The sequence below is a fragment of the Helianthus annuus genome, chromosome 16 (assembly GCF_002127325.2).
Source record: "Helianthus annuus cultivar XRQ/B chromosome 16, HanXRQr2.0-SUNRISE, whole genome shotgun sequence".
Taxonomy (NCBI): domain Eukaryota; kingdom Viridiplantae; phylum Streptophyta; class Magnoliopsida; order Asterales; family Asteraceae; genus Helianthus; species Helianthus annuus.
In genome coordinates this window covers 18880728-18906533 of record NC_035448.2, presented here as the reverse complement: position 1 = coordinate 18906533, position 25806 = coordinate 18880728, and the positions used below count along the sequence as shown (strand labels likewise).

The following is a 25806-nucleotide window of genomic DNA, read 5'->3' as shown; positions in this document are numbered from 1 at the left end:
AAGAACCCTATGTTATGCTCAGCTTCAAAATAAATAAAAATCTTTAAAAATCCCAAAATATTATATTACATCAGTGGGTAAAAATTTTGGTGTCAAAATTTGGGTTTAGATAGGCTTTATGCTAATAATGTCGTTTAATTAATAAAAAGCTTTCAATTTACGCTATTGAGCATAACTCCTAATCTAGACCTCAAACTGATGTCAAATTTCTAGGGCAAGTTTATAAATCAGTAACAAAGGTTTTTGTCCTCTCCCATTTTCAAAAATCTCGTTTTAAGGTCAAAAGGGCATAATGGTCAACTTTTACGCATATAACGGAAACATGCAAATGAATCAGATAAATTAGGAACCAAGTTGTATAATCTCAGAGGGTTATACTAACCTATAACCTGGTCCTAATGGAACTCTAAGGAATGTCTAAACTAAACTAAATCGGGTCAGAACTGAAAGTTAAAGCAAAAGTCTACTTTTGCGACTTTCGATTCCGAACCGAGCCTAAACTCAGAATTGTCGGATTGAACATGCTTAGACATGTTCTTACATTAATTACCAAGTTAATTAAGTGTTAAAACAGGTTCCATAGCTTCTACATTGCTAATTATGAATTTATTTGAAAAATAGCTTTCTGTTGACTTTTTAATATTAAGTTTGACCCGACAATTGACCAAGTTAGGGTGATAATCAGTGGGTGCCCTTTTAAGGGTTTATTACCCACATAATTACCAACTCATAGTCACTTTCAATTCGAAAAATGACTGGACCATTAGTGATTAATCACTAAGTCAAAGCTTAATTATGATGGCTTTGACTTTTGGTCATTAGACTAATAAAACATGAACTAGGAAGGCTAAGAACACTCACAATGGTCCTTAGCACGAATTAGGAGCCTAAGAAAGCTTGCTTGAGCTCCAGGAAGTTCCAGGGAGAGAGTTGGAATGAAATTTGTGAAGTGAGCAAATGAACTAGCAACAACAAGTTCTTATATAGTGATTTTAATTGCATAGGATCATTACACACAAGTCTACAAGTGTTCCTTGATCATCCCAGGTGTCCCCTATGCATGTAATACCACTGGTGCAGCCCCTGAATTCGAAAACCATGCATATAAGGCGGTGGAACTGGCTGGAACAGGTTTTACTGCCAGCGACAGTCTTGCGGACCGTAAGCAAAAAGCCTTGCGGTTCGCATCCACCTCTTACGGACCGTATGCCCAAATTGATGCGGTCCACAACCAAGCCTGAACAGACTTACCTAGTTATAGCCTTGCGGACCGTAAGCCTTGGACCATGCGGTCCGCATTCGATGACCAGAAGACAAAAATTTTTAAAATTTCATATTTTGAACATGTAATCTTTATATCTTCGAATCTTTTGTCTTTTTCCAGTAGAGGGGACCATGTAATCAGGCCTTGCATGCCTTTGCATGTGTTGCCATGCACTTGAAAGTTCTTGGACTTCATTGAAGAAGGTTAATAAATGAGAATTGTCGTAAATGCACCTAAGATTCCATTCTTTGAAATTTTGAATTATTCATCACATTAGTTAACCGGGTTTGAATGTATATCAGATGTTTATAAAACATATTAAGGTTTGGGATTTATAAAAAGGTCACTCAGAGATATTAACATGTTGACACTTTTTAATCCTACCATACATCTTTCAACTTGATCCGGGTTTATAACACGTTTACCTTCCATGACACGTGTCTTTATAATATTGGTCGTGATTTTACGAGGTGTTACAAGAACAAAGCAAACTGGATAGAGTTATTTATCTTGATGTGTAGAGTGCAGAACAGGGAGATGAATCTGGCTACGATCTTAGCAGATTCATTTAGTAGAGGTCGTTGAGGAGGTCCTCGTGCTGGTTTGGATATGGGCCCCTATATTACTCGGATTGGAAGAAATTTAGGGGTGTTTGACAAATATCTCCCCGAATTTCTACACGAGGGGCCCAAGAGGGTAACATTTGGGTTGAAGGAGTTGCAGTAAGCGTGGATAGTGTCATGGATGGAGCCCTACGGCTGGGAGCCGATCAGGCAGGGTCCACAGGTGCAGCCGCCACAGGGACATCCGGCCGAGGATGTGATGCTTCAGGTTGATCCTCCACATCGACAGCGGCCACCACAGAGACACGAGATACCGGCACGACATCAGTATCCGAGGAGGCAACCTCCACCTGAGCCTCTCACTTTACAGTCACTCTCTGGTTATGTGGAGCATAGATTTGACAGGCTGGAGCATTTGATTGAGGCGATTCAGTTGGGACAGTCGAGGCAGGATGACGCTCTCCGCTATATGATGACTACTCACAGCATGAGGATCCCGGACTATTTCCAGCCGAGGCAGCAGGAGGGCCCGGCTGGTGCTGGTGCGAGGGTTGATCCGGATCCTCCATTCCGTGTATTTGGAGAGAGCAGTGTGCAGCTGGGCAGGAGGATGATAGTGATGAGGATTAGAGAGGGGATTGCATGAGGATGCAGGAGCAGCAGCTGACTATTATATCTTTTGTTGATTATTTTTCTTTTATGCTGTTTTTGATCCTCATATTTTTGGTCTGTACTGATATTTATACACTTTGAACAGGTTGGTTAGGGAGGTTGGGTTGGTATGTGTTGAACTGATGATCTGATGATATTTTGATATATATTATGATATGTTTTGGTAGTTTGTGTTGATGATTGATAGGTTGATTGTGTTAGCCGCTTTCGTTCGCGTGTCTGAGGTTAGAGTTGTTTGCTGAGCGTGTTTCGAATTGGAGGGCTTATGTGGAAATGACTGGCACTTTGACAGTCTCACATATCAGCTAAGTCGTTTCCCTTTTTGTTGTTGTAATTTATTTATTTATTTCGTTAGTTAGTTCGTTATTTATTTACTCAGTTCGTTAGTAGTTTAGTAGTTGTTTTTAGGTAGTTTGGAGTCGTATTTCCATTCTTGCATTAGGGACAATGCAATCTTTAAGTGTGGGGATGAGATACATGTAAATAATCGAGTCTTATATTGAAAAATAAAAAAATTAAAAAATTTCAAAAATCCAAAAATCCAAAAAAATCGAAAAATCAGAAAAATGTCCTTTGAAATAAGAAGTTTGCATATTTAAAGCGAAAAATGATAGAAAAGGTGAATTTTTGCTTGGGGTCAAATAATAATAATATGAGATTATAATAAATAGAGCTTGCGTCTAGTTAGGGATATGTGGATAGGCCCGGGTTTGGTTTCAAGTCCCTTTGAGCTAATATACCTTAATCGTCGGTCTGCTAGTGGGTTTTCGCCTGAGAGATATGGGAAATCAAAACTGCCGATAATAGTATAAGGGACACCGTTATAAGTTAAAACTGTTAGAGTTTGTGATCATGCGAAAAGTAGGAAAAATAGAAAAAAAATAAAAAGTGAGCTAGAAACTAAATGAAAGTAGCGCATTCCTAAGTAGTCTGGGTTGGGGATAGTGACTTTACAACCGGATTACCGCTAGGGTGTGTGAAATCGACCGTGCAAAGAAAAGTAAAAAGTACCGAAGCTTAAGTAGTCTGGGTTGGGGATAGCGACTCTACAGCCGGATTGCCTCTTGGTTAGGGAAAGCATCGTCTATGCTCATTGAAAGAAAAACAAAAGAAAAGTGAAAAAAAATGGAAAAAGAAAAAAAAAAGATTGTAAACTCTCTTGGTTTTGATATAAGACGGTTGGGAATTGGTCTAGTGATCGTTCCTTTAGTCCTAAAGCTTGAGGTGGGAGTAGGTAGACTGTAGGTTCTAGTGTGAGACCCTAGGTAGACTGACCACACTTAAATTAAATTCACATGATAAGGGCTTGAGATTGGATTCGGGTTTAAGGGGGCAAGTGCATTCGCAATCGCGGCTAACGCAAGTCTTGGTTTTAATAAGATATAAATAATTTTTGACCTAAGTGATTATTCGTCTATGATTCCGTTGCATAATTCTTTTTCGAGGACGAAAAAAGAGTAAGTGTGGGGATATTTGATGTATTGCAAAATACATCCTTTATTCGTGTATAGTTTGTACAATTTTCCGTTATTTCTAGTTTCGTTTGAGTTAGAATTGCGTGCTAATGATCAAATTGCGTTTTTCCAGGTCTTGGTACTAAAAGTTGATGAAAATAGAGTGAAAACGAGCTACAATGCGGAAACACCAAGTTCCGGAACAAGCTTAAAAGAGTTGGAATAATTTTGAAGAGTTTTGGGATGTTAGAGCTGAATTTTGGACGCAACATTCTGTGGAAAAATGCTCGTGGCGTCGCGCCACAGCTATATGCTCATACAGTCGCGTAACACCAGCATCTAAACAAGAAATTATGGAATTCTACATGGTGGCGTCGCGCCACCAGGATTGTCTTACCCGTCGCGCGACGCGACGGGGCTATCTGGCAAGTTTAATTCGTTTTGTTTTAGGGTTTCGTATTTAATCCAAGTTAATCATCATTAATCAAGAACTTACGAATTCAAGAAACCCTAGGCGAATTTCAGAGCAGTTTTTACGGTTTTCGGAGTGCTTTGGCTTGCGGGAATCATTCGGTTGAAGCTTGGAGCGTAGGAATGAAGATTGTTCGGGTCTTATCTCCCGGTTTTCTTTATTTTCTTGTTTCGATACTTTTTCGATGAATTCTTGTTTTGAACTTGTTTCGTTTATTTTAGACATCATGTTTTCAGGCTAAAACCTTCGTTACTACCTAGGCAAGATGATAGTTTAATCAAGTTTGGATTTTTTATAGTTTTCTATTGTTTTGTTATGGATTGATCTTTGAAAGTAAATAATTCTAGAATATCTGATTTGGTGCATATGCGTATTTGATTTTGATTGTTTTTATTTACTGTTTCACATAGATTTTGGTGAATATCTTTCACATAATGAATTTGTGTTGATTATTCGTATCTTTGCGGGTTCGGGTGATCTTTGGGTAAATCGGCCGATAGCCTTAGAAACAGTAATTAAAATTCAATTAGAATTAAGTATTCTGCTTAACTTGTCGCTGAGAGGCTCGAGTTAGTTATTAGGTCTCAGTGCAATATATAGCTAAGATAGGTTTTGAGAGAAGTCAGTCATAGTTCCCTAATAGCATCTGTGTCTATTAAACCAAGTTAGAATATAGGATTGCCTTAGACTGTCACGCTGAGAGGTAGATAGTCGTATTAGGGTACTTTTAGAGTCATTAGAGGACTGAGAGGAAGTCTAACAATCGGTGTCCACGTCAGCAAATAATAAAGTTGTGTGCCACGTCAGCGTCCAAGTCAGCAAAAACTAACTGGGTATAACCCAGTTAGAAAAGGATCGATGTGGGCCAACATCTTACAAGTTGAGATTATTAGAGGGAATTTTTGAAGTTGGGATTATTATCGGCCAACTAGTGAAACTTTGGATTATTAAAACCCAATAACCCTAAAATAAAATAAAAGATGGTTAACAGGTTAATTTGAAATTGTCAGTGACACAATAAAACACGAACTATTTACCATTATAGAAACTTTTTTTATAATTTGAGTTCAGTTTGGTTAACATAACTTGTACCATAAACCTTTAGAAACTCAACTTATGAAACAATGATGATACAAGTTGAATTACATGACTTAAAAAGCTCTATAATAGTTGGGGTACTTGAACTATTTGAATGTGTTCTTGGCTCAAAAACATATGGGTCAGAAAAGTGTAAAGTGACCAATTCGGGTCCAATATCTTTTTTTTTTTGAAAGGAATTTTTTTTTTTGAAAGGAGGGTCCAATATCTTTTTGACCCGCAGATCCAATGTACATATTATAAATCATAAAAAAAAACTAGTCGGTATAAAAAATAAAAACACTCAAGAAACATGCTTTTTATAACGCTCTAAGCTCGTTACAGTTACAGCAAACAATTATATTCCAAACATTCTAGAAATGCTATTAACATTCTAACATTTTATCAGTTTCACAAGAAAATCGCGGTGTTCAGTCAATCTCTAGGGTATGTAGCCATCGTCTCGGCCCCTGTGGGCCCGCTTTGAGACTTGGATAGATCATAAAACGTATCGGGTCGAATCAGGAAACCATTTCAACAAGAGAAAATGCTTCAGTTTTATCACTAGAACAAAAATTCCGTAACATGGTACGTGTAGTAACGCCACTGCTAAGTACCTGCATATGTATATATCAAAGGTTTAGAAATTAGAATGCAAGTTTTTGATGGAAACACACACAACACCTTCACTGTGTGTTCTTGTGTGAGAGCATTAAACATACCATAAAGGAGAGAATGATGATGCAAGATCAAGAAAAGGATACGGCCACCTGTTAAAGATCATTATATTCACATGATTAATGATGTAAACACACACAACATGTTCATATTGTGTTGTGAAAGTATTGGTACTGTAATGGTTATTTTAACAAGCCACAGGGACGAAAAACGTAACTAACTCTTTATTTATTTTAATTTTAGTAACAGGGGCATTATGGTCATTTCAAATAAACTAACAGAATAACTGGATGGCGTTAGGGAGGGTGGACTGTAATAGTTACGAAAGTGAAACCACAAGGACTGTTTTGGCAATTTTTAAACTAATCGACTGAAATAGTGATTTTTGACAAACCACAAGGACGAAAAACGTAATTTACTCTTATAGTAATTTTCAGAAGTTAAATGGATTTTATAACAAATTTTCTGATTACATTTTTGATACTTTTGGTCGTTTGATATTTTTATCTAAATCGACCTGTTTTAACCCGAGCCTATTTGACCCGAACCAATCTCAACCTTTTTTTTCCGGCCCATTCTGACCCAGGCCAATTTAAACCTTTTATTATTGGCCTGTTATGACCCGAACCCATCACCCTACCAGACCCGACCCACCCGTTTTGTTAGGCTTAAGGAACAGAAAGAGTGATGATTTACCAAAGTGCTATGCACGCGTGAACGACCCACTGGAAGACAACAAAAACGCACGTCCAAAGAACAAAGTATGCAATTCGAAACCATGGGAATCGCTGAAATTAACAAACTTTATTAAGAACATAACTAGATATAAAAACTTATAATACCCGAACCCGAAAACAGTTGATGATGATCTTACCAAGCTGTTCAAAGCAGTGTCACCAAGCAAAAACACAGCATTGACGGAGTGCATATTGATAATGAACTGCGTATAATACACAAAAACAAAATAAAAAAACTCGATAAAAATAAAATTTGAACCGATTGAACAAAAGGGTTGAACAGTGGATCAAACTTACAAAGTTCATATTATAATCTTTAATCGCAAGAAACGGTACTATGATAAACCAGAAAACTAAGTCTGTAAGCACAACAGCACCTGCTTGCATCTGAAAAATAAAATATTTCTATAAATGTTTTTTTATTTTATAATTTTTTCGTTCATGTTTCGGGTATTTTTACCTGAAACATGATCTGAAAAACGTAACCCCAAAAGCCAGCAACTTGACGAGGACGCGTACGATCGATGGGGCCCACGTACTTTGCGGCATTGGGCAAATTGGTAATTTCAGCTCCTGCAGCCTGTTGTTCTTCATCTTGTTCTTCACTTCTGTCACCACCAACTTTGTTGTGATTTTGGCAGCATCCATAAATTGACAACAAAGATCCAATCTGTGCAAAGAAACACACCAACAAAACAAATTCAAAAAACTTAATATTAAAAAAAATAAAAAAAAAATAACAGCTTTAATAAAGAAAGATAAAGAGAAACAAACATACCCCAAAATATATGGTAATCAATGTAAAAGTCCATCTGTAATCACAACCCAAAAGAACACAAAGTAAATTTCAGAACCATGATTTAAAAGAAAACATAAATTTAAAAAAAAAAATATATCATGAAGTTGAGGAATCAGAATAAAGCCACTCTGATATTAACTTTTGAAAAGTTATCAAATTTAGTTAAATTATTCAGTAAAAGTTATCAAATTTAGCTAAACTATTCAGTAAATTTGTGTTAGTGACATGGATAATTGGTAAATTGAGGAACTTGCAGCTTTCTTGATATTTAACTTTTAAAAAGTTATCAAATTTAGTTAAACTATTCAGTAATTTTTGTATTTTTTTTTTTTTTTTTTTTGAATGGCCAGTAATTTTTGTATTAGTTTCTTGATATTAAACTTAAAAAAAAAAGTTACTAAATTTAGTTAAACTATTCAGTAAAAAAAAAAGTTACTAAATTTAGTTAAACTATTCAGTAATTTTGTATTAGTAACATGGGTAAATTGGTAAATTGCAGCTTTCTTGGATGTAGAAAGAATCTAATACCCAACAAAGATTCTTGAAAATCAAGTGGAAAATAAAGATTGCTTTCATGATGAATAATAATGCATGAAGACAAAAAAAAAAAAAAAAAAAAAAAAAAAAAAAAAAAAAAAAAAAAAAACTTACTGTGTGTAGTAGTAAAATATGCTACCTCCATCAACAACAGCATTAAGGGTAATTAAAATCAAGAGCACAACAAAAGCAAATATTCTGTAAGTCATCAACCAAGCTGGATGTATTCCTTTCAAACATGGTTTCCAAACTTCATCATCATACAACACACCACCATCATATTCATCTTCATCATCATCATCATAATCACTTCTGTTTCTTGATTTTCCATTGAAGGGTCTTTCATATTTTGTTATGAGATATGAAGCCACACCCATTGCTGTTAAGATCCATACACAACATAACAACACTCTCCAGTTTAACCAGTAGCTTGTGGTGGTTGTATCAGCACCCATCACAGGCTGCCAACTGTTCTTTGACCCTCCTGTCAAGAAATCCATTTTGGTTACCAAAGATAATAATTTGAGGTTCATTAATGGTTGAAATGAGGCATTACAATTAACAAAAGATTCCAAATTTTAAAACTGAATTTCCACTAAAAGATTTGGATTAGATATAAGAAATTAAAACAATTGAAAGAGATGGAAAGATGTCAAGTTGTTAACTGCAAGCAAAGGTAAGATGAGATACTTACAAGAGAAAGCAAGAAGATGTGTGCAAGAACAAAGAGATGCTTTGCTTCTTTGGTTCAGATAATTTTTTGTATTTATATAAATATTTATATAGATTTAAAAAGTGTACAATATACCCTCTTTTAGGATTTTGAAAAAATTTAAAAATGAATAAACAGATGTGCTTGGAGCATAAGCTTTCAACTTTCAAGGTGTTTTATATGAGCAGGTTTAGGGAACTGAGAGCTTTGTTTTGTGTGGTCTTATTATGTCACAATCTCAATAAAAATATATGCTTCTCCCATGCAATTATTTTAATCTTTTTTCATAGAGGGGTGTTTGTCATCTGAGGTCTTGTATGAAAGTGAAGAGAGGGTGAGGGGCCCATTATCAGAATGCTTTTGTATGTGGATTTTGTGTTGGATTTTGATATGCTACTTTACTCATATCTTGATTTTGTAAAAACTAACCAAATTTGTTATAATGCAAAATCTTTATTCAGTACTTTGTATAATATTTAAACAAATATTTAGTTTAGTTTTGCAACACCAGACTATTTATACCTATTAATATTGTTTGTTTTAGTATACTGAAAATTTTGACTTTACATGTGTCAAGAGGTCACACGTCATAGCATGATTTTCACCCGACAGTTAATTATGAAATTCTCATCTCATTAAGGTTAGCCATTCCTTATGAGCATAATATCTCTTTTATCCATGGCCAATATACAATTTGTCTAATGTGTTACAAACGCCCCTCTTAAGAACTCATCATCCTAGATGGTATTTTCCCCACCATACCGAATGATACATAGATGTAAGATCGTAGTTATCAATAGTGATTGTAGTGATCACTATATATAGCATGCCACATAGCGTATAGGTATAGTGTCGATAGTAGGGTTGTAGCGATAGATAGCGAGAATAGTCACACTTTTCTTTATTTATATAAATAACAATTAAATATAGCTATAAAATAGCTGAATTTTAGATTTTTGTTAAATATACATGTAAAATAACATATATACCAGGGTATTTTGATATAATATATATAAAATTCTTAATCTTTTTTTTCTAGTGTATCGCTTTTTATCGCTATTCACTATGTAACATATAGGTGCCTCGCTATTTGTCGCTATTAACAACTATGTGTAAGATTCAATTGTTAAAGAGTTATATGTTTCTTTTTTTTCTTTTCCGTTTTTTTTTTTTTTTTTTTTTTTTGATTGAAAGTTAGCAAGATAGATGTAACCTGAAATTTAAACATTTGAATAATATGTAATGAGTAAGTGATTTAAATACAATTATTAGAACTTTCAATAAACAAGTTGATTATTTAAAGGTTAAAACATGAAGAAGGGTCTTGAATCATGACTCCTTGACTTCTACATAGTCACAATCAACCATTTTAAGTTCAATAACTAATTGTTTAATTATCTAAGATTATAGGATATGTTAAGTACTTCTACAGTTCTACTAATAAAATTCAATATGCAGATTTATTATTAGAAACATAGAAAACATAACTTAAATAAACAGTAAAAATGGAAAAGGACAACATTATTTAACTTTGACTTCAAATATAACCTAGAATTCTTCTAAGTGGAAGGGAACCACTGTAACTTATAGGCAAAAGTCTTGTGCTTAATTGATTGATCACCAAATAATCCATCTTTAATCATTGTTTTGGTACAATTATGACATGCTATCATTTTTATTTAGATGGGTATACTTTTTTTCAACCATAACTTTAATATCCTGTTTAAATTACTTTTTAATGGCTTTAAAACTTTTATATTCATATTATATATATTACATAAAATCATATGTCCGTTTAGTCATGCAATTCTAACTGAACTCGGTATATAGAGCTTGTATAGAGTTTATCTAGGCTCGGCTTAAATCCAGCTTTATTAAAAAATAGCTCCAGGTAATTTAAACTTATAGTTGTACCGCTATACTTCGGTCTTACTAAGCCAACATATAATGATTTTTACAGTATTAAAATTTAAAACCTATCACCATTAGTAATTCTTTGATGTTTTGTACTTTTATTTATTTATTCATATTTTTCAATACATAAATCAATTTTATAAGTATTATTATAGATCATAAAGGGTATGGGCCTCTTGCCGTTCAACATAAACAAACAAAGATTTTGGGCCATCATAACCATAGGAATGGACTTATAAGGCCCAACCCATATCCATCAAAGATGTTACATCAAAGATAACTATCAGAATACCTAATAAAATACCAAAGAAGGCTAATAGTCTTACATGTATATGTATTGTATGGTCTATGTAATACTGTAAAATATAATACTATACACTATGTTGTATACATTATGATTTTCTAACCTTAAAATTTAGGTAAAAATATAGGTGAGACAATACGAAACATAAAAATTAACAGTACATCCGAGCGAGTTCAGGGAGCACAAAGGTTTCATGATTTTGTGCTATTATAGTTAACTAGGTATTATAAGGGGCGGACCTACCTTATAATAAGGGTAGCCCCGCTACCTTTTGACGCTTCGGCGGTAGTGTAAATTTTGGAAAAATTGGCGTTTTTTTCCGATTTCGTTACCCTTTTATGAAACGTTACCCCAATAACGATTTTTTAGATCCGCCACTACTATTGTTGTTCTAAAACTAGCACCTAACTAACGTGACACCAGTTAAAAATAATAATAATAATAATAATAATAATAATAGTAGTAGAAGTAATAATAATAATAATAATAATAATAATAATAATGATAATGATAATTATTATTATTATTATTATTATTATTATTATTATTATTATTATTATTATTATTATTATTATTATAATAACTTTTATAGTACATGTACTTCTGCTGCATGGGTTGTGGGGGCACAGGGATTCAGTGGATCATCTCATTTGCATGCAAAGGAATGTGAAGACTAGTGTGATCTTTAATTTATACATCTAGAAAACACATAATGCATGAATCTAAAACGCAAATAACACCACAAATAATTCTTAAATTTTGAACCATTTTTCTATCATACCCTCATTTGTTTCACATATTTCTTCATCTTTTTCCCCAAACAACCACCAAAATCAGGTGACCCGACCCGGAACCCACATGGATCATAAAACCATGGTTAGACCAATCAGGACCCGACACCTGTTTATTCCTAGTTGTTTTGATTAACTTCTGCTTTTCAGAAAATAAACTCATGCAACATTCATGAGCTAGGATACCCCCCCCCCCCCAAACACACACACACAAACGGCCCAAACCTACCATGAAAGTTTCAGTTTGAACTGTAATTTCGACAACTTTGGTTGCAATCTCAGGTCGGAAAAAAATTTACAAAGACAAACTTATAAAGATTTCGGTTCTGATCAATGACGAGAAACATAAAAGAGTATAGGGACATACCTTTGAAATTCATGGTGAGTGTCATGAATGCTGTTAATCTAAGAGCAGATGAACACAGAAAGGTCCTTAATGCAAATGGCGCGAGTAATTCACGAATTTATAACACCAACTTTTGGTATGTTAACATTTATGTTTATGTTATACATGATGGGTAAATTCCTAAAAGTGGAGTAAATGAATGGAACACCACACATGGGATGAACACTAAATAGCTCTATCAAGTGTATATTGTAGGAAGGACAAACAGTTTGGTAATCAGCTCATATGTTTTGTGCAGTGTACCAGACTAGCTACATAAGTACTTAACTTAACATACTATAAGTATAATTACACAAATAAATAATTGGATGTCTCTGATTAAGCGAAAAAAGAACACGAGGCGCCAACCAACCTTAGGTAGACCAACACAACATACCGAATCGTAAAAAATATTGAACATATTTTCTTGCAATTGTTACCAAGGGCGATTTCATAGTTTTAAAACGAGTGCACTATGAACTAGCCAGATGATTTGAGAACCCCTGAGAGGTTGCCTGAGGTAGGGTCATTTCTACATTTATTGATTTGACTACAACAAAAGGGGTTGCGGTGCAGTTTGTTGTCCGTTTACATTCCCATTTGTTTGTAATATGTTGTTTTGGTATTTTAATGGAAAACCTTTGTGTATAAAAAAAAACTACAACAAGATGTCACCCGTGGTAGGGGCGAGTTCTCATCCACTATGTTACCTCGTACTTCTCAGATGACTTAGCCGGTGCACACGCTTTAAGACGAATAAGTCACCCTTGTGAAACAATTGCAAGAAAATACCGTCTTGTGATGACTGTATTCTTCGGTAGTTACCCACTTATAAAAAGATTCTCGGGTAACGCGTCAAACTATGTTAGAGTAAAACCGACCGTTTTAAAAGGTGTCAATTTGGTTCAAGTTAAAACGAATTCCGATCAAACTGGGCTAACCTTGAAATGGGTCGTTATATGAGGAAAAAAAGTATCAAAACGGGTTCACATGCCATATTTTCTTTTATGGTGGCTAGTAGGGATGAATGACAGTGGTGTCAGCGGTAGCGTCTAGTAGGTGGTGGCACAACAATGGTGGTGGGTGGTGCTAGCCCATGTGTAACTATTTTAAATTAGCAAGTTTATAACAGTGATCGAAATTGACCTGCTATATAATTTGTAAATCTAAATTTACTCGTTTCATAAATGAGTAGACCAAAATGAACCTATAACTCTATAAGCACCCTTTATTCACCCTAGTTAATCTATTTTTTTTTTTTATAAAGAGTTATGATTGCTAAGTGTATAGAGAACACATGAGAAGCTCTCCTAGCATACACCACCAATTCTAAGGTGATTAAACTAGGTGTTACATTAGTACTATCATAGACCTTTGGGTTAGAATCAATTTCAAGACGGTCTTGGACAAACTGACTTGTAAACTAGCAATAATATACAAAGTACAGAGAATGTGGCTAGAGTTTATTGTTAAGGAAAAGGAAAAGTTACAAAAAAAACAAAAAAAAAAAAAAGACTAAACAATAAATAGGAAAACTATTCTAGCTAATCGAGCTAAGAGAAAACCCAAAACAATATGAGTCCAATAACTTATTACGCTAACACACTTCAACTTGACTCACTAACCAGCTTATTCACAGACCAACTGATTTAACAACTAAAATTCCTTTCAACTAACTACCTACCAAATTGACACATATCAAATCCAATTGAACAAGAAAATATGCATGCTCCATAGTAGTATAATACTTCATCTGTATTATAATTGGGAAACTACTGAAGGCTAGCTCCATGAAGAAAGGTTTTTATGTTAGCAATGACGGACTACTTTTCCAAGTGGATTGACGCAGAAGCATTCGTACAAGTCAGGGATAAGGAAGCAGTGTCTTTAAAATGGGAACTAGCGATTTGTACAGGGTCACACAAGGAGCTGATGAATCCTTGAGAGATTATGTTAACAAATTTGGTCGGGAATCACTAGATATCTCGAACTTAGATGTTGCTAAAACTATACAAGCATTTAAAATGGGTTTGCAAAAAGACTATGTTTTTTCGGGACCTTGTTATGAATCCTTGTAGAAATCGTGATGAGGTTAGGAACAAGGCTTTACGATTTATTGGGTTGGAAGATGATAAGAAAATTCAGCAAAGAATAGATGCATCGGCCAACTACGAAATCCCAAATAGAAAATCAGAACATCAAAATCCTACAGAGGAAAACCTTATACTAAATTTGATAACAAAAGGGTAAATGTTGTAGAGGATGAGGATGATGAAGATTATCCTAAACTAACAGATTGCTGTTTTATTACTGATATTTCAGGTTTATTGTATGCCATGAAAGACTTGGGGGACAAGACTAGATGGGCAAGAAAGAATGACAGAGGTTCTGCTTGGAAGAATATGTCTAAATGGTGTGCATACCATGAGGACTTTGAGCATAATACCGAAGAGTGCATTGCTCTAAGGAAGGAGATTAGCTATCTCTTAAGTACAGGCCACTTGAAGGAGTTGCTGGAAAAGAAGATGGATAGAGCTCAGGATATCGATAGGAATTCTAAACGAGCGACATCTCCACAACCGGACGCTAAGGTAATTAATTTCATATTCGGAAGGTCCGACATGTGTGGTACATCCTATTCTGCAGCTAAGAGACACACTAAGGAGTCAAAGACAGAAAAGGGATAAATACCAACATGGACAATGACTCTGTCTCACAACGAAGTAATCACCTTTGAGAAAGAAGACCGGGAGAACGTTCAGGATACTCACCATGATGGACTGGTGATTACTCTGTTATTGCTAACCATTTTATGTGTATGATCCTAGTGGATGGTGGAAGCTAGTAAATATCATTCAGCTTGAAGGTCTGAGGAGGATGAACATTCAAGACTCAGAAATCATCTCAAAATCCTCGGTGTTGGTTAGATTCAGTGGCGAGGCTAAGAATACTGTTGGGGAAATCAAACTGCCAGTATACATCGAGGGGGTAAACTCTATACAAAGATTTTGTGTTATTGATACTTTGTCTTGTTATAATATTATACTAGGTAGACCGTGGATACATGATATGAAGGTTGTACCTTCAACCTACCATCAATGCGTGAAGTTACCAACTCCTTGGGGAGTGGTGAAGATCGAGAGTGACCAGCAAGAAGCAAAGGAGTGTTACATATCCTCTATGAAATCCTCATCAAAATCCCAACATGGATAACAATTAAAGAACCGAGCACATGATATCCTGGAAGCAAGGGAGTAAGATGTCAAACAAGTGTCCCTGGACTCAGACAACCTCGATTGTAGGAACTAATATCCCTAAGGATATTGAGCAAGAATTGACAGAGTTCTTGAATGCCAGAATATGCACATTTTCTTGGAAGCATGGGGATATGACAGATATTTCTAAGGATATCATAACACATAAACTTGGTATAGATAATTCTTTCAAGCCTATTCATCAAAAAGAAGAAAATTTGCACCGGAGAGGAACTTAATCATCCAAAAGGAGGTAGAAAGACTTTGTTCTGGCTATAAAAGGGGGTGCTTGGTTCACTTGAAAGGCATCCCTTGGCAAACCACTACTCTCCCACTTTGCCATTCCACCACCACTACAACACTAACACCCACCACCATCATCCATCATCCATCTTTAGAGTGTGTAGTAGTCTCGGGATCCAAGATTGATCGTAAGAGTTCTTGCCAATCAAAGGCTATGTTTGGCTAAGCCTCTTACATCACTTGGTGAAGACAAGTTTTTAATGTATTACTTTTGATTTTTAATCTTTCGGCACTTTTTAATTGGGTTTGTATTAATGACTTTAATAATTAGTTTCTTATGTTGAAGGTGAATTGTCTTTACCATTTCTTCATGATGTCTTGAGGTTGCTTTACTGTCTATATAAAGTAAATGATGTCATCATTTGTGTCTTTACGATCTATATAAAGTACGTTAACTACCTGGAAGGGGGTTAGGAGGGTGGTTTGGTAAAGTTTTTGTCTCGTTCAGTGTATAGATCCTGCGAGGACCTGGTTCAAGCTTACTAGGACCTCCTTCAATGGCCAACGGTATTGGATGGCGGGGGTGCGAATAGCTTGAACCCCTCATATGTAAACTACTATTAACACCTTAAACCGGCTTCTTGGGATTGTATCCTTGCTGACTCAAACCACTTAGCCGAGGGTAACGTCACCTTCAAAAGAGGGGCCTACCACTTTTCGCGTTAATAACTAACTTAATTGTCTTTCAATATTCCAACCCTTTAGGATTGTATCCCTGCTGACTCAAACCACTAGGTTGAGGGTAAAGGCAAAGATGATCATGGAAACCAATGAAATGATATTTATTCTTTAGTATTATAGATACAATAGTCATTTCGTTCTCGTCTTCTAAGGTATCTTCGTGAGAACAATGGAGATCCAACAAGAATCAGTGAAAAATAACAAAAACCAGTGAAAGACATCGAAGACCCGCCTTGACAAAGTTGGGCTGACTAACTCCGAGTTAAACCAATTAGCTTCGAGTTGGACCGACTAGTTTTGAGTTTCATTGATTCTGGGTAATGTAGACCAAGTTGATGTCGTATTGATAGCCTACCGAGTACCGAGTATCGAGTACCAAGTACTCAGCCACATAAACCGATGTTTACAATATTGATTCAAACCATTTAACCCAAGCGAAAATGAAAGACCAAAATAAATGAAATTCAAACAAAATAAATTAAAATTGAGTTCTAAAATAATTGACATGTTTCAATATTCAAGAATTATAAGACACAGCTTTTGGTTTTAAGTCCATCTTCTTGTGAGAAGCATTCTAATCTACTTATAATTATACATGATTGTTCATTATAGGACACAAATCCTTGAAAGGAACATGGGGCGTGAAGCCAGCCATAGTCGCAATAATGGGTGTGAACACCACCCCATAAGGGCGCAAGGGCTCGGGCATGAAGGAATATGTAGGCATGAAGCTTGAGGTTTAGTTTAATTTGTATCTTTTAATTAACAAATAATATGTAAATAAATTAATCTCATCATTTCTTTTTTCAATTTTATATTGCTCGCATTGTCAAATTTCACATTCCTACAACATGACATATGTTCTTGGGTGTAAAAGGTGAAACCCCCCACCGCCTATGTGGCATGTTTTTTTTCTTCTTCCACATTTCACATTCATCATAACTAGGGGTGCTAAACGAATCGTTTTATATACATTTTTTTTTCTTAAATTAATATATTAAAATTAGTATTATACTACGAAAAAAAAAACAAATGTATATACAACAATTGCATTTTAATTATAACAACTTATATCAATTTCTCTATTAAGTTATAATATGACATAAAATACCTAACTAATTAAATTTATGACATAAAACACATTGTAAAAATATAATATAATATACATGGGTTATATGTAAATCCAAACCCACAAACCCGTCCAGGTTGACACGAACCCGACCTGTTTAGTTAAACGGGTTCGCGGAGTTTAACCTGAAAACTGACCCTAACTTGTTTAGACTAAACCCAAACCTACAAACTTTGTTTTAAGTTTATGTCGTGTTTTCCGTGTCAGAAATTCACACCCTTAATCACAACACATAGTTGTATATATAGTATGTCTACTATGTTAATCATGTATTCGCATTTTGAACCTAACACACATTTAAATCTTACTTTAATCATAACCTAACACGAATTATTAATCATGTCAATCACCTTCTACTTGATCATGACTCGTGTATTAATAAGTTGACACAGACACAACTAGTTTAACAAAAAAAATTACTAAGAAAATCAGAAAACGCGAACACTTGTTAAATCGCTTCATACAGAAAAACGAATAAACAATAAACAAGCCAACTCATGAATTCATTAGGTTACCCTCTTACTAATATTTTAATTAAAACTGTTATGGGTTCAACAAAAACTAACCACAACCTTTATATGTCAAATCCAAAATCACAAGCTTCGTTTTGGATTCGTATCCAATAAAAAACACACCACATGCTACAAATTCGACTCCCATATGAAAGTAGTGGCATTAGGCTGGACGGTATGGGGACCGTCCAGCAACGTCGGAGTTGAGACGCCGTTCCCCATCTCCATTTCATGCCCTCCGTCGCCGTGCCTCCTTTGTCGCCATCGTCGGGGTTGAGACGCCTAGGACAGGCCTCCCCCTCTCACACACATATATACATACAACACATATACATATATATTTTAGGCCTATTCTCCATTTCCTTATCTCCATCCTCTTTGTCTCATCCTCATACCCGATCTACGTGGCGCTTACGTGGCGGATCATCCTCCAAGGATGGTCCATCACCATACCGCATAGCCTTAGATATGTCTAAAACATCATTCTAAACAAATTTATAATCGTCCGATCGACTCCCATATGAAAGTAGTGGCATTAGATATGTTTAAAACACCAATCTAAACAATTTTATAATCGTTGATCCTTAATACATGGCTTAAATGTTTCTCTTTCATCACATACATTTACATCTTTCTTAGGAATCTCAATTATACATCACATACATTTACAGCTTTCTTGGAATCGCAGTTATAATTTATAAACACCAGATTCTAGGTATTTAGTGGATATAAATTAATTATACAAGATTACTAATTAAATGGTAGTGTGAATGTGAACATGTTGTTGAAGAAGCAAGCAAGCCGAGAAAAATGGGAGGGTCCGAGTGGTGAAAGTAAACGTGACCCGGGAGACAAGGCGAAGGCAGGGCCAGGGTCAGTTGATGGGGTTCGGACCCACGAGAAAAAAGATGCATGTGGTGGTGGTCATGGTCAAACCCCAACTCCTCAATTAAAGCCTGACTGACAACCCTTGCTTCCCACCCATCATCATTCACCCTCCAAATCTTTTTCGTAAACATCGGAAATAATAATATAAACATTTTTATATGTATTCTAGGGTTTAGTTAACTTAAGAATTATTATTGTGATTAGTACACATGTTAGGTTTTCAAAATCATTTTGTTGCCGTCCCAATTTATAAAGAGGAATATATATAATTATGCCAGATCTTACTAATCTATGATCTAAATTTGATTCGGATACTAAATAAATTATTAATTTCATTATTGATTATCTTTATTCTTGATATAAAATTAACTTTTAAGTAAAGGAAGCGTGTTTTCTATACGTAGTGTTGTCAATGTGTGTAAACGAGCCGAGCCCGAGTCAAACTTGAGCTTTAGAAATAGAGCTCTAAACAAGCTGAACTCGAACCTGAGCTATCTTAAACTAAATGAGCTGAGCTCGATCCAAAATGATACTGGGCTCAACTCCTTTACACCCCTATGTTGCTGGATGCGCGGGGGGGGGGGGGGACAAGATTATGTTATTATGTTACATAGTCGTTATACGTATTACAGTTAGAGCAATAGATAAGTTGATACATCTATTTTTTTTGCTCATAATAATTGTGAGCTTAAAATTAACACTGTAAAACAACCCATCGCATATATGCATATGGACGCCAACAAATAACCAAGTATATATGTAGAATTGCAATACCCACTTATGCATATGCAAAGATCATTCAACGTGTGATATCCAACATGATTATGTAACCGTAAAACCATCTTCTTTTCTCCCTCATTACATTTGATCTTTCACTAAATATACATAGTTATTGTCGAATCCGGAGGTTTTGAGCCCAACTACAGAGATTCGTCTACCTCCAAATAAGGTCTTCGAGATGATCTACAAAAAAGAACACCGTTAGCCTCGTTACGGAGGACCGCAGGGGGAATCTGTGACCAAGCTCCAGCGTGAGAATAAGAAAACTTGCCGGTAAATAAACAAGATTCTGGCACAGTGATTTGGCCGGAATGTATGGTGTGGATTATGGGTTATGGTTATTCATTGAGTCTCTCAGAGAATGTCATCCCTAGTCTTGGTCCAATGAATCTTATGTATGGGCTTGGACTAAGCTTCTCATATACTGAGCTTTTTTGTGTGGGTCACTGAGATACGTGATCGTGTCCCTTATAATAGCCTATTCTGATCCCCTACTTGATCCAACGATTGGGGGTGGGCATCCACACGTGAGGAGAATCCGGTGGGTGGCATTTAAATCTTTGACAATATTGTTGCTCCCTATTCGATTCCCTATTAATACGCGCTCAATTGTCTATCAGTTTTTCACTTTCAATCTTTTCACTCCTTCATCTTCTTCCTCTTGTTGCCCTAACTCTCTCCAAGATGAGTCGTAAAGGCAGGTATTCGATTTATTCTGTAATTAGTCTTGATGAGTTGAAATCTTTTGTCTCTTCCTACACATCCCCTCCGAGCTTTCTTCGTATTTACCTGGTCCCACCGAGCCGGTCGTATGTTCCTCGGAACGCATTGTGATTTACACTTTATCCTTTTTGGTCTATGGTGTTCGATACCCGCTTTCGTCATTCAAAATTGATCTTCTCAAACACTACGACAACCATTTCTCTAAGGCTCATCCTCTTGCTTTCCCGAGGATTGTTGATTTTGAACTGACCTGTGCCTCATTTGAGGGTGTTCCGATGGTGCCATTGTTCTGGCGTTTTTACCGTTTGAGATCTGACGGTGACTGTTTCACTTTTGAGAAAAGAAAAGACAATATTTCCGTGCCCTGCTACTCCTTCATGCCTACCTTTAGGGGTGTTCAAAACCGGATATCCGAATCCGTATCCGAAATTTCGGATATCCGTATCCGATTTTTCAGATATTTCGGATTGGGATATCGAATATTTCGGATCAGATTTTCGGATACGGATAGTTTTGAACACCCCTACCTACCTCTACATATCCAAAGGAACGGAAAACCGGTTTATCTTTGTTTCTCCTTCGCTGTTGTCTAAGCCCCTTTTTGCTAGGGACCCTGCTTTTGCCATTGAGGATGAAGTTCCATTTCTGTTAAGCATTGAGAGTTCGTTGTGGAAACTTAGGTGTGAAAACCCCACTCACGCCTTTAATTTTTTTGAGGGTGTGTTGGCGATGGGGGGCTTGAGCCCCCTTTATCCTCGTCGCCCGTAAGCCCAGTCAGGGGCCCTCGTCGGCAGTTATTATGGTTCTTTGCTTCAATTGGTAATGCATCAAACGATATATATATAGGGTCAGGATTTAGAGAAAACGGTGAAAAGTGTGAGAACGGTGAGAACACTTATGGGTCGTCCGATCAAAACAATCCATGGACTAGATTGCGCGATGGCGTTTTCGTAAATAACATCAATTTTATTATGTGGGACGCGTTTCATTAAGGGTAAAAGGGTCTTTTACCGCTCATATTCAAAACGCCATCAAATAATAACACGCCATTCAAAACAAATAAAACCACATTAAAAACAAAACGCAAAAAATTGGTGATAAAACGCGTTGGATATTACAGGAAGATGAAACAACACGGTAACTGAATTTCAGTTATTAACATTTATTAGAAGAAATTCCCTCCTAAATTACACGCCAAAAACATCATTATATAAACGGGGTAAAACATAGCTTCCATAATCACTTAAATCTATCCATTTCTGCAAAAACATCTTTAACCAAAAACGCCAACTTAACCAAAACGCAAAAAATGGCAACAATCGTTTCGTGGAGATACACTCTGGCAATCAGGCGATTCGTCCTCCGTTTTGACAACAGAATGAGGGTGTATGTTAAGACGGTCAGGGCAATTTTGAAGATGGAAGAAGAAGTACAGAGTAGAATCTTATCCCTTGGCATCACTCTAGACAACGAATGCCATGAAACACATATACTTATGAAAGCATTAACCATGAAATTTGGACCAATCAAAGCAGATGTGAAGCCGGACCCTGTCATGACATCATGGCGTTTTAATGATAAAACAGACATGGTGACCGTTACATACGACAACGGAGAGTAGGAAGTCTACCGGCTAGAAAATATCATGACAAAGCAGGGTCTTGGTTTCATGGAAGAATTGCATAACGCCACTTGTACCAACAAAGAAATGGACTCAAAATTGGAGTTAATGCAAGACATGTTCAAGTGGAGGCATCAGAATCTTCAGGAACAAGAAGCTGATGAAGGTGAAGGTGAAGGTGATGATATGGATGAAGATCCAGATGAAGACTCCGAGGAAGAAGATGACGCAAGTGATGGATACTTTTCGGATAAAGTACCATCTGACGAACGGTTTTAATTTTTTTTCCTCTTTTTTTTTTCTTCTATGTAATGTTCTTTTCTTAAGATAATTAAATGATATATTTATCTCTTTATTAGCAAAACGCAAAAAAAAAAAAAATACTAAAAAGGTTATTCCTTACAAAACGCCAAAAATAACAAAAAATATTTTTCCTGCTTAATATTTTATTTTCTCCGTTATTGTATTTTGTCATCTTGGTCTGCATAACGTCATTTAAAAAAATGCCAAACTTAGAAGATGGGACGTCTATCACCTATAAAACTGATAAAAACTGATCAAAACAGTAAATACAAAAACAGTAACTGAAAAGACAGGTAATTTATTACTATCATTTATTACAATAAAAAAGTCTCGCCTAAACTACGCGCCAAAAAACTCCTATAAGAGGGGGGTCTATACACAATGAAATTGATCACACCCAGAAAACACAAACGTCATATCTTCTAGAAACCACTCACTTTAAAACGCCAAAATAATGTTAGTTAATAAAACCACAGATGGCAAAGCTTTCACTGAATGGATTCTTCTTCTGAGAGGGTTATCTCAATAATATTTTGCTGAATGAGGTAGACAAATATTCAAGAAAAAAAGACTGATGACAGTGATATGTCATCATGTGAGCTTTGTTCTTGATGAATATAAGCATGGAATAAAGGGATCAACACAAGTGTAAAATGCTATTTTGGACTCCATTATTACAAATAGCATCAAGCAAGAGTTGATCTTTAATGACATGCTACCAAACAAAATATCACACCAAAAAACAGGATGCCACTAAGCAGTTTCGCCTGAAAAAGACGGGGTTTATGTAGGAAGTTGGCATCTAGCTAATATATTCAAAAGGTTCAAAACGCCAAAACAAATTCAAGAAGAAGGAGCTGATGACAGTGAAAATTCGGAAGAGAAATTAGATTACCATTTTTAATTTTTTTCTTTTTCATTTTATATTGTTTTGTTATCAACTTATCTGTTGTTTTGTTATCTAATTCTCTACAAATAAAATACATTATTATATAAAACGCCAAAAACTACAAACACCAAAACGCTAGTAGTGTGAAAACTGTGAGAACGGGTGCTGGCAAAGCAACTTGTCAAATGTATTAAACGCCAAAAAATTCATTAAATGCCAAAAAAAAACATTTGGTCTTATTGTTAACTTATGAAAATATTAATGACTCGTAGTGAATTATTATACAAAACGTCACAAAAACGCCAAAAAAATTGACCTGAAACGCTATAACGCCAAAAAATTATCTATGTGACACAAAAACAATTAATTTAACGCCAAAAAGTTTTAATAAATACAATTAACGCCAAAAAAAACTTAGATGCCAGAAAATATTATACCGCGTTAGGAAAATAAAAGAAGATTGAAAAGACAAAAAAACCCCTCGGACCCTGATCATGTCCCGCGCCACGTGTTGGGCCAGGATGCGTTCTTACCATTCTCACACTTCTGAGTGTTTTATCCTGATCCCGTTCCTATATATATATATATATATATATATATATATATATATATATATATATCAACATTAGTACACAACCAATTTTAAACATTAACCATTTGGTGGAGAGTTCAAATAAGAAGAATTTTTTTATGAGAATAAAAAAGAAGAAATTTCAACCAATTAAAATGCTTCATTGTACTTCATTTAGTTTTTGTATTTAAAACAATGTAAGGGTATATTGGTAAACTTAGATGGATCATTAATTAGTAGTCTTCCTTTTTAATAGCTAACTACATTAAATTTGTAACTTATTTTCAAAATAACATATTTTTTCTGAAAAAGAAAAAATATATAATTTAAAGTGTAAAATAAATTACGAGGTGTGTATGATGAATTACGAGCTGTGTAAGATAAATTTCAATATGTGTAGCTGAAGGGGTATGGTCCCAAAAAGTCGCGCAAACCTCATAACAGGTTGCACGTGAGACCATACTCCTTAGCATAACAACTTGATAATAACAGCCTCATAACAGCTTACGTCACATTATGACTTAGCCCCGCGCGAGGAAGAGCACATAATGAAGTCAGATAGCAACACTTAGCATGAAAACAATGGTATAAGTGAACACACTAGCCCCGCGCGGGTTAGTTGCCACCAAGCAAAATCCTCTCCATAAGAAGACGCGCTGTTACCTACAGAGGTACACAGGGTACGAGTGGCAGGAAAAAGAGCCAATGAACGTCTAGCAGGCTCTGTTCAATCGTGCGCCACGATCTTCTGACGATAAGTACACAAGGACGCCTACATGGCACCAATCAAGAGACGGGGACAACTGTCCCACGATCTCCACTTGTCTGCTGATGACAGAAGGGACAACAAGGCCGACAACAATGACACGTGGCTCCAATCAAGGTGCGCCAGCACCGACGAGCATCTAGAAGCCACTAAGCAGTCGCTTATTCTCACGCCGGAGCCCGGTTAAGAGGGAAACCCCCACATTCCCCTCTTAACGAGTAACGGTGTTCTGTTTTGCAGGTTGATTAACCAGTCGAAGCTCAAATACCTCAAGGAAGATTAACCACTATGATAGAAACATAAACCCCTCTAATTAATACCTTAATTAGATCACTGTTTCTTCATTGGCGCCCACCGATTTTTTCTATAACCACCCTCATCTTCTTTATTTGAGCCTTTGACATCTTTTCATCCTTCGACTATGACTGGTCAAGGAATCTTTCCAGAGTTCGGCTTCGGAGCCAACTCCAACACGGCCTTGGGTGAAGGAGTCCAAAACCTCCAAGCCCAAATCGAAGAGATAGGTGAAGTTGAGATCACCAACACGGGGGGTCAGCGCGGGAGCGTTACCCGTATCACACAAATGGCTACCCCAGGTAACAACGGCGAAGGACCGTCCAACCCGGTGCCACCTCAAAATGTATCTGCATTACTTGGCTTACCAGAGGGCGAAACCCCAGCCTCGTGGTATGCCAAGAACATCGCCACTATCAATGCAGCATACCAATCGCTCATCGCGCAGCAAGCAGTGTTGACGGCAGAACCGTCCTTGGTCACTCCTCCTAGTCAGGGGGTGCGCCAAATGCCACCACCAGCCAATCTTCAAGGCAGAACCAACAGGCCTCCCCCTACAAGACGTGTAAGCGTACAAGACACGCGCGATACAAGAGGGGAAACGGATAGTCACTATGAATATCCGTCGAACCTTCAACGAGGCCCTGTTCACAGCCGGCTCACGCCGCGCAACATGAACAATGAATGGGAAGAAACCGACCCATATGATCCTACATGGGAAGGTGATGAAGAG

At 36.2% G+C, this 25806-nt stretch overlaps 1 protein-coding gene across 3 annotated transcripts; it reads right to left on the bottom strand.

Annotated features, from left to right (window-relative positions):
* Positions 1–5790: 5790 nt before the first annotated feature.
* Positions 5791–12854, bottom strand: LOC110915960. 3 transcript variants are annotated; one of them, XM_022160713.2, is made up of 9 exons: positions 12733–12854; positions 8368–8737; positions 7696–7729; positions 7378–7587; positions 7215–7304; positions 7055–7120; positions 6877–6968; positions 6225–6272; positions 5791–6119 (listed from the first exon to the last, which is right to left on the bottom strand). In XM_022160713.2, the coding sequence occupies exons 2-9, from the start codon at positions 8706–8708 to the stop codon at positions 6002–6004; spliced, it is 999 nt and encodes a 332-aa protein (XP_022016405.1). In that variant the 5' UTR covers positions 8709–8737; positions 12733–12854; the 3' UTR covers positions 5791–6001. The 3 variants fall into 3 exon arrangements, with proteins under 3 accessions (XP_022016405.1, XP_022016403.1, XP_022016404.1); XM_022160711.2 differs by lacking the exon at positions 12733–12854 and adding an exon at positions 12342–12620; XM_022160712.2 differs by lacking the exon at positions 12733–12854 and adding an exon at positions 8948–9154.
* Between the last annotated feature and the right edge of the window lie 12952 nt (positions 12855–25806).